Source organism: Agelaius phoeniceus, chromosome 9 (assembly GCF_051311805.1).
Source record: "Agelaius phoeniceus isolate bAgePho1 chromosome 9, bAgePho1.hap1, whole genome shotgun sequence".
Classification (NCBI taxonomy): Eukaryota; Metazoa; Chordata; class Aves; order Passeriformes; family Icteridae; genus Agelaius; species Agelaius phoeniceus.
This window is the reverse complement of record NC_135273.1, coordinates 12,972,420-12,982,357: the sequence shown is the minus strand read 5'-3', so window position 1 is coordinate 12,982,357 and position 9,938 is coordinate 12,972,420. Positions and strand designations below refer to the sequence as shown.

The 9,938-nt window shown below is 47.5% G+C and overlaps 1 protein-coding gene across 2 annotated transcripts in view; it reads left to right on the top strand.

Moving 5' to 3' along the window:
- The first annotated feature begins 462 nt into the window (after positions 1–462).
- SUFU (SUFU negative regulator of hedgehog signaling) overlaps positions 463–9,938 on the top strand; it is an 88,113-nt gene continuing 78,637 nt past the window's right edge. The window contains exons 1-2 of one of the 2 annotated variants that reach the window (XM_054636982.2): positions 463–781; positions 6,439–6,573. In XM_054636982.2, coding sequence (XP_054492957.1) covers positions 600–781; positions 6,439–6,573 — 317 coding nt within the window. In that variant the 5' untranslated portion in view covers positions 463–599. The remainder of the gene's footprint in view (positions 782–6,438; positions 6,574–9,938) is intronic. The other variant, XM_054636983.2, reaches the window with a different exon arrangement.

Below are 9,938 nucleotides of genomic sequence, written 5' to 3'. Positions count from 1 at the left end.
GGTTCAGGAATGAGCCAGATCGTCAATGTGAGCCCCCAAACTTCACCTATTGGCAGCTTCCAGCTGCCTGCAAGGGCCCTACCGACACAGAGATCGCACGGGGAGAGGAAAGGTGCCTTAAGCACTGGAGGAGGTGTAAAGGCAGCAGTAAGAACCCCCGCTGTGTCCCAGGCCTGCCCGAGTGCGGGACCTCCCGCTCCTCCCGGGATCTGCTCCGCGTTCCCGCCACGGCCTCGCGCGGGCATCGCCCCGCCCACCGCGGGCCCCCGCGCCGCCGCTAGGGGGCGCGCCCGCAACGGAGCGAGGGGCGGGGGCAGAGGCGCGGCCGCCCTCCGGCCCGCGAGCTTCCATTGGTCAGACCGTCCTGTCACTCACACCGCCCTTGTAGCGGGGCCCCACCCCCTCCGCGCGGAGCCCCGCGCAGCGCCGCCATTGGCGGAGCTGGTCTGTCACTCACGCGGCCCGGCAGTAGGCCCCGCCCATCCTCCGCGGCTCCGCGCAGCCGCTTGGGCCGGGCCGGGCCGGGCCGGGAGCACCTGGCGGGAGCGGAGCGGCTTCGGCACCAACTGGGACGGGCCGGGACCAGCCGCCTCCGGGACATGGAGGGCGTGCGGCCGGGCGGGGGGCCCCCCGCGGCCGGGCCGGGGTCCGGCTCGGGGTCCGGGTCTGCGTCCTTCCCGTCGCTGTTCCCGCCGGGGCTGCACGGTATCTACGGCGAATGCCGCCGCCTCTATCCCGACCAGCCCAACCCGCTCCAGGTCACCGCCATCCTCAAGTACTGGTGAGGCGGCCTGGATGGGGCCGGGGTCTTGCGTGGAGCTGGGGGGAGCCGTGAGGCCGGCGCCTTGTGTGGGATAGGAGAGGGTTTGGGAGGAGTGGTGGGAGCGGGAGAGGTTTGGGAGAAGCCCGGGGGCTGGGGCCGTTGCACGGGTAAGCTGGAGGGGCTGGGGAGGGTTGCAGTAAGGGGAGAGCGACTGGGGGTTGCGTCCTGTGTTAGGGGTGAGGTGCAAGAGTTTTGGGGACGTGCAGCGGGGGATGGAGGGATTGGGGGTGCAGTCGGTTGCCTGGGGCGTGTGTTTGGAGGGGGCTCCTGGGGAGAATGTGCTGGCAATAGGAGAAGGGTCTAGAGAGGTGTGCACTGAAATCAGGAGAGTGCATTGGGGGTTTCTGGGGTGATTTGGAAGGTCCCTGAGTGAGGGGTTGCTGATGAAGGCCCCAGCTGGGGCAGATCTTAGGAAAAGGGAGTGTGTTTTACTCAGTGGAGGTGTTCCCACAGAAGGTGAGGGTCTGGAGTTTCCCCCTGGACAGGAGGCAGGAGCTCTGTCTCCTGCCGGGACCCTGGGGTTCCAGTGTGGCAGCAGTGACCAGAGTGAAGCCGCTGTTGCAGCCTGCAGGCCGGACACATGCCTTGTGTACCCATACAGCCCACGGGGCAGTGCCAGCTTCCCTTGCCCTTACACAGCCATGTGTTATCACAGACTGTGGATCTGCTGTGCAGTGTCTCTGCTGACACAGTGTCTGACACCAGGAACAGCAGTTGTTTATGTGGGAGAGTGGCATGAAGGAAGTTCTTGGATGTTTAGCTATCAAGATAAGTGTCTAGCGTCTAATCCCGTGTGAAGAGGAGTTCCTTTTGCTTTTTGCTGTTGCTTAGCTGGTCAGGCCCCTCTTCTGGGGCTAAGGAACACGATCAAGTCACCCCTGAAAGTTTGCTTTACATAACATTGGCCAGTCCCTACCCCAGCACTTGAAAAAAACTAATAAATGCTGAACTTCTTTATTTACAGCTCACTTCAACCTGTATGTTTTTATCTAATAAGAGTCCTGAACAACAGTAGAATAACATCCTCCCTGTGTGCTGTTCTGACAGACAAAGCTATTGCTGTTGTCCACAGAAGTGTAGTTTTTTAAGTGATTCTAGCAAGAAGTTTGTGTGTTAGCCTTTAGTGCCTAGGAGAGTATTGTATTAAAATGACACAGTGGGCTGCGATAAGATTTTGCAAATCTGAGACCTCAAAATATAAATTTTTTAGTCATCTATGCACATCAGTACTTTGGTGGTGGTTTGATCAGTCTGTTTTTACAGCTATGTCTAATCTTAGATACTCATGAAGCATTTCCAGTCACGTTAGCACTTCTTTTCTATCAACAGCTTAAAGCATACTGCCTATAGTGGTGTAGGATTTGTGGAGGTTGAGGGAAATTTAGGTCTATAGTGAAGAATGGCAAAGACCGTTGTTTGGGAAGAAACCTTGTTGCTTAAAGGATTGATGAGGGTTTTGCTGCAGTTGGAGCTCAAACACTAAAATAATTACTGCTGATAGTGATGGCAGGTTGCAAGTAAGAAGTAATGTGAAGGCCTGTTTATCCTGGCATTTTCCACTTAGTGGTTCCTCCAGCTGTTAGCTCAGCCAGCAGTGAGAGCTGAGAGCTTCTGTTGTAAAGGTGAGCTTTCTACTGCTGTCCTGTGCAGGAAATGCTTGTGTGAGGTAAAGCCTCCATGGGCGCCACAAGTTCTTTCTTTCCTGTTGTTGGGTGAAACTTGGAGCTTGGTTTTGTTATGTCTGGTAGAACAACTCCTGCCACAACACTCTGTCCTACTCTGCCTGGGCTGCCAGCTATTAGCTGGTTTAGATTAGAAGAGGAAATGGCTGAATGAAGTTCTCTGCCTTTGGAGAAATATTGTAACACTAATCAGCTTTTAATTATATGTATCAGTTTCTCTATGGTTAACAGCGATTTGGTTTTTTTGTTCAGGGAGCTGACGTTGTAGTCTTTGGCTTGCAGATCAGAGCAGATCCTAACTGTGTAACGTTGGAGAATCTGCAGAACTCCATGCCTGTTGCACAAAGGAGTTTAGCCATGTGGATTATTTAACGGAACTAGTCTTCTAAAATGCTATTTGCATAGCTTGGGATCCAATCAGAACTTCTTGGAAGAGTTTCTGTCTGTCTTTGTGAAGGCCGTGCACCAAGATGGAGTTTGTCTGTTGATATCCAGTATCCACTTTTGTTACAAAAAATATGGTAGAGTATCTCAGATTGAAAGATCTTGTTGCATAGAATTGCTGGTGAAAAAATCAAATTTGTTCTTTTTTTTTGTGTGTGTGATAAGTTTTGAAATAAGCATAATTTGGGCTCGACTACTGGGTTTTTATCACCTGTCTTAAATTTAGGCCATACTCTCAAAAACCTGTGCAGTGAGCTGTGGTCTGCGGCCATTTGGGAATCACAGACTACTTCTGAAGGGTTGTCAGAAGGTGGCTGTGAAAAGCAATCCTATTGTCAGCTGCTGGGAAGTGACTACAAACAATACACTAAGGACTTTTCAGGGTGAATGAATTAGGAGTTTTCCAATGTCTTTCCATTGTGGGTCTCTTTCCTCTGTGTTTCTCCTTCCACACAAACTTCAGAGCGCTCTTAACATCAGTCAAAAGAAGACTCTTGGTGCAGATGCAAATACAGGGTTTCCCCTGAGGCTGCCCTTCCTGCTCCTGAATGAGCTCCATGAATAGAGAATGTAACAAATTTGTACTGTACCTCTGGCTTTGAAGTTGGGCTCTTCCTAATAAAATCCTCCAACGCTTCCAGCTCTTTGTGTGAGTGCATGTACTGATATGTAGATTGTGATACAAGGTCGAACCCTGCCGCGGCGGCCGTGGGCGGGAGGAGGATGTACCTCAGCAGTGCCGACAGAGAGCAGTGAAACCTGCCACCGAAACTGGATAAATATCTGTGCTGACTAACCTTTGGTGAGCATTATTGCCATGGCTGTGTTACTGAGTGCTGCAGGTAGCTGGCTTAAAGCTCATGCTGGATGTTTGTGCAGTTACAGTGGTTTTGGGATAGGTGTATGGCTTGGATACATGTTGTTCAAAATTTAATTAGTCACTGCTGCAGGCTTTTAGTTTATATCTCTTCCAAGCCTACTACATTTCTCAGCGAGTAAAGATGGTGTGACTGGATAATTGAGCAGCATGTGAACTAGTTGGTAGTGAACTCTGGGCAGGGCTGAGCTCAGCTTCTCCAGGTCACCTGCTGCCACGTTGCCGTGGCCACCTCTTGGTGGTGCGGTGCTGCAGCTCTCCTGAGAAGTTTTGCCTTTGGAGACAAACACAGGATTGCTGGCAGGAGTGGGGGAGAAGTGTCTGGCTTGCCTGAGGCTGTCCTAGGCAGGACTTGCCATCTGCATCAGACCTGACAATTGTGTTTGAGTAGCCCTAGGGAAAAGCATGTGCTCATGGAATAGTCCCTGTCCTGAAAAGGGCAGTATAGAGGTTTCTCTTGTGTGTTGTCAGTGCCAGAGTGCCTGTGTCAGCAGTGTTCCAGGATTGATTGTTTGACTTCTAAAGTGTTATTAAACCAAGTTTGGAAACAGGTTTTCTTTATGTAGGAGATGCTGGTTGCTTAGCAGTGTTCCCTTCATTGCAAAGCCGACACAGCTGCTCTGACCACTGACTAACCTCTCACACTGGTCAGTGCATGAACCTCCCTCACTCCAGATCCTTCCAGTCCAGTAATAATTGTGTGTGGCTGCTGCTGGTCACTGCCACTCCTCCAGGGTGAGTGACCATCCTGGCTGGAATTGCTTCCATCTGACTGCTTCCATCATGGATCCCTGGAGGGCTGAGCACTGGCCAGGACACAGGTGCCGTGCTCTGAACAGAGCCACCTGGATGGGTGTTTCTGGTCGAGACCTCAGCCTCCAGTGTGACTTGATGCCAGTGAAAGGGAACAGGTGAGAAAAGGGTGTCAGAGGGGACTTGTTTTTTTCCTGAGTGTTTCAAACTATTGCTAGACTTTGAAAACAGGTTTTTTCAGGTGTCTACTGAAGATCAGACTCAGCTCCATCATGGGGGTCTGATACACTCTCCCTGTGTTTGCTCACCACTTTGCCTTTTATGCTGTGTGGATGCCACTTGTTATATGAGGAGGCTGCATTGTTCTGATGTAGCCTTTGACAATGGACACCTGTGCCACTACTGGGGGTGAGCTGCTCATCCCCTCTGTCCTGCCCCAGTATCCTGGGCTGCATCCTTGACTGACCTGCTGGAGAAGCTGCAACTGGTCTCAGTCACCATGGTGGCAATATATGACTTAGGAGTGGGAAGCTGTCCTATGTAAAGTCAGTCATGTTAGGCAGCTGCTCTGTTTTTTTGCCAGCAGCAGTAGGAGCAAGGCAGCACAGCACACCTGTGGAGAGGCCTTTTAGTACACCAAGCTGATAAGCTGTTTTGTACAGACTTGATAAAGTTGGGCAACAGGAGGAGGGCAGAGAATATAAAACAGTGTCTCACTGTCACTAGGGCTGGATCCATCTGTCCAACCATGGAGACTGTGTATCATGATACACAAACCCTCAGGACAAGTGAAGGAAGCACAGCCATGCCCTGAAACCTGCAGATGATTGTGTAAGGGTCTGTCTCAGACAATAGACATGAGAGAAATTGATGTGTAGAATCATTTGTTCCAGTGAATGGGGTCGTGTGAGTTTGGATTTTCTTGTTTGGAGCAGCTGGGAGTTCTACTTGAAGACACAGTGTGTTGTAGGCACAAAGTGGTTAAACAGCTGCTCAGCTGTGCCAAAACTGCTTGTGGGTAGGTGTTTTGTGATTGACAGGGCAAACAGCAAAACAGTCCAGCATGTTCCTTCCTTCAGCAGGGAGTTGTCCTGTCTTTGCTCAGACAGAGGTGACGTGAGTGGCAGGAGGATGTGCTCTGCTCTCTGCTGGCACACAGCCTCAATTCCCTGTGCCTTGTAGCAGGAAGGGTGGCTGCAGGCTTTGGTGGTTGCTGTGTAGCATAACCTGCCTGTGCTGCATTAACTTTTGAGTTATGTTCTTTTAAGGAAGCCATTCTAATGCTGATGCACAGAGTACAGTGGTGCTTTTTACTCATTCTTGGTTAATGCAAGTGGTGTATTTTTAGAAGTTTTGCTGCTAGTTTTACTGAATTAATGTTTTTCTCTTCCACTGTTTGAACTATTTTGTCTGTGTTCAAAAGTATGGATTACTCTCTTCAAAACTTAGTAATTTCAAAGTCTGCTTGGAATAGCATCACTTTTTCTGAGGTATGTGCCTCTGGACTGAATTAAGAGTTTGCAATGCAGATACAGCCATTGCTCTTTTACTAGTACAGTTTTTCAATTTTCTTTGTGTTTTGTGAAAGCTTTAATATGATTTTCCAGAGATTTTTATGCTTTAACATTAAAAACATTTTTAGCATGTTGCACACATGTACTTTGTCTTCCTGTGCTCAAAGCTTTCTGGACTTAACCTAACCTTTCTCCGCAATCTTTTTTTTTTTTTAGAGGTAATTTGAATGTTCTAATTTTTGTTTTAAATCAGGTCTTTGTACAACCTCTTCTAGCACCTGGGGAGACTTACCCTTTGTCTTGAGCGAACTAACTTACGTAAGAATATTTCTGTTTTTCATGCAGGTTGGGAGGACCTGACCCTCTGGACTACGTTAGCATGTATAGAAACCTGGGAAACCCAGCACTGAATGTTCCTGAGCACTGGCACTACGTCAGCTTTGGGTTAAGTGACTTGTATGGAGACAACAGAGTACATGAGTAAGTGTCATTTAGGTTCTGTAGCTGTGTGTTGAGCTTTGTGTTGCATTTTGGGGGTGTGTAGGTAAAACCCTGTCCTGCTGCTCATATTATTTGAACAGCTGGTTTTCTGTTGAGAACACTCTAGCCCTGGTCTCAAAAACAATGACGTATGCCTGTGCTTGCATGTAGAAGACATTCTGTGTTCCCCTCTGCAGGCTTTGAATGCAGTATATTTCCTTTCAGTGTTGAGTGAGTTTTTCTTTAAATTTCTTTCAATTTGTTGGGAAATTTTCTTTTAACTGTCTGTCTTGTTGTGTTTTTCACACTCTGTAATCTGTTACAGTTGTACACTTAAATCCTGACCTCTCCCTGTGCATGTTAAATGCCTTCCTCTGGAAAACTGCTGTAAGGGCATTTTTGCTGTTGCTGGCACAGCAGTGTTACTGTCAGCAGACTGCCACTCCAGTGGCTGCTGTATAAAGTGCCAATTTGTGTAACAGAAGCCTAAAACTCTAATTGTTTGACTGTCTTTTCTCCAGTAATTAAATTATTATCTTAGGTTGTTGGTATGAATGGTTTCTAGCAGGAACTTTGGATTAGACCAAGCAGGCAGCATGAGCTAACCCTATTCTTGTCTTTCGTTAGCTGACCTTACTCCTTAACTCCAGTTGAAGTGAGTAGCAGTAGCCAGTCCATCACGATTTTGGGGCTGTGAACATGGCCTTTTAACCAGCCAGAAATGGCACAAGGTTTCTGCTGTCACTGTTTACTGAAACTATCTTTGCACTGTGTTATAGTTGCAGGATAAATGTCCCTGATGAATGGTGCAGCAAAGGCTCCAGTTTGTTCACACAAGCTTTCCTTTTGTTTGTCTTGGTTAAGATTCAGCCACCATTTTTTTTTCCATCAAAGTGCTTCTCTTGCAACAGCAGCAGTTGGGCAGTTTCTTTAGCTTTACCCATTCCTCAAGGCAGTTTCTCTGTTTTTTTTTTCCTCCTTGTGTTTGTGATTACAGAACTGTTTTTCAGAAAACAAGTCTGGATTTTATACAGGTCCCTAATGTCATAGAGATCTGCCTGGGACATTTAAGCAGCCATTAACAACAAACCCCAATTGATAGTTGCAGTGGCAGAGGAAAAGTAGGGCAAGTGAAAGAAATGAAGTTTAAGGCTTCCTTCCCTCCCAAGAGATCTTACTGTGAACGTGTAGGCATTCACATGGTGCTTTTGTTCATAGATCAGGTGTGTGTTCCCTCCTGGCTGGAACAGCATCCCCAGCTCCACAGCACTGTCCTTGTGTCACTTGCCCTGAGATGTTCAGCTGTCTGCTGTCTGTCACCTTTAATTTGGCCTCATTCTTGGAGCTACAAAGCTTAATAGTATTTGTCCTGTCAAGTAGATTGGTTCTCCCTTGTGTCCAAAAGCCTTAATATACAATTATGCATGTGGTAGAGCTGTCGAGACCTACACATCTCCTATACACTGAACCTGAAGTTACCAGCTGATATGTGAGAGAAGGTTTTCAAAGGAGCTGAGCACTCACCAGCAGTTCTCACTCCCAAGAGCAATTGCTGTTTGCTGAAACTGCTCTGGAAATTTAATGGCTGCAGGAATTGCACATCACCAGCCCAGCCCTGGGTGCACACTGTAGGAATGTGGTGGATTTTCCTATGCACTCAGGAGGTTCTTGTTCTCTGACAGGGAATTTAATAAAGCTTTGTTCAAGAAAATGTTTTTTTTTTTGCTTGAAGGGCTTTGGGATTCTGCTGTCCCAGGTAAAGTGTGCTGTAGAATGGTTGGCAGGAGCATGGGGTTGCAGGGCAGTTTAAATCTTGGGTATATTTCCTTTAATACCAGTGTGGCACTTTGTTCAATTGCCCTGGCCTCTGGAGACAGGAAAGGGTTTGTATTTTTTTTTTTGTTTGTTTCCCAGCTGCCTACAAAGAGTGCAGAGCTGGATCTGCTTGTGACAGTCAGCAGGATTCCTACATCAGGGATGTGCTTCCATAGCCTTGCTGTCCTTCATACTTTAGAAAGAAAGACAGAACACTGCCAAAGGTCTTGTTAATTGTCCAGTTTGGGTAACGTGTAGCTTACTTCTTGTGGACCCCTCATGGTAATACAGTACAGTCTAGAACAATTATAATGCAGTATTAAATGAAAAGGACTTTTTGATTTTTTTTTGAGTGAACTAACACTGAATTGGAGGCCCCGTATTTTTATTTATAATGGAATAGCAAACAGATGTAGCAAATAATGTGAAAATGTTGACTTTAATTTATATTTTTTAATAAGAACCTGAAAAGTCTGAAGTAGAGCTCTCCCTGTGCCTCCTTGTTGACAGATTTATTTTCAGTTAAAGCAGCACTGTTTCCTGCTCTGCTTACGTATCAGCTGTACTCTGCTTACAGAACCAGTCTGGTTTTAAGAATCTGTAGAATAAGATGGAAGAAATCTTAAGAATTTAAAACAAGGAAACCTTTTTCATTTAAAACCCCTTAGTGTTTCATGGTATAATGGCAACCATGACACCAGCTGTGCTGGGCTGATAGCTCTAAAAATCCTAAATCATGATGTCATGACAGCATTAGGGAACCACAGGCCTTTCAGTGGGATTTCATGCCAAGCTGCTTGCATGGAAATAAGTTTCTCCAGTTGAGCATGTTGCACAACTTGAGTGGCAGCAAAAATCCTTCCAGTATGTTTTTGCAAGTTATACTCCATTTTTAGCTTTTTCTATCTTCTTTCTAATCAAAACAAATGTGTGACTTCTTGAATCTATTTAGCAGGGTTAAAGTAGGGCCTTTTTTTCAGACTGTTCTTGCATTCTGAAGAGATTCTGCACTGCAGTGGTGAGTGTGTGCAGCCTGCTGGCAGGAGGCATGTGGCCAGTGCAGTTGTGGGAGAGGAGATGCTGAGTCCTGCACTCTCTCCACCCCTTGCTGGCAGCAGCTGCCCACAGCAATGCCAGCAGCAAGGAACGTGTCCCTGTGTGTCTGCACAAAGCCAGTGCCTTAGCTGGCAGTTGCAGGTTCGTGCTCTGATGCCAGGCTGTCAGTGAGGTCAAGGGACAGATCATTCCTGCAGTTTACAAACATTATGGTGACTTCTTCCTTGGTGGAGAACAGGTGCATGAGGAAGGCAGCATCAGCAGGTGTAGCTGGACTCAGACTCTATCAGCGGCAGTGCCAGCTTCAGCTGACTCCCTCAGGAGTCTCTGACCCAGGAGGCAATGGGCAGAACCTGATGCATAGGAAATTCCACCTGCAGATGAGGAAGAACCTAATTACTGTGTGGGTGACCATGCACTGGAACAGATTGTCCAGAGAGGTTGTGGAGATACTAAAGAACTGTCTGGACGCAATCCTGTGCCATGTGCTCTGG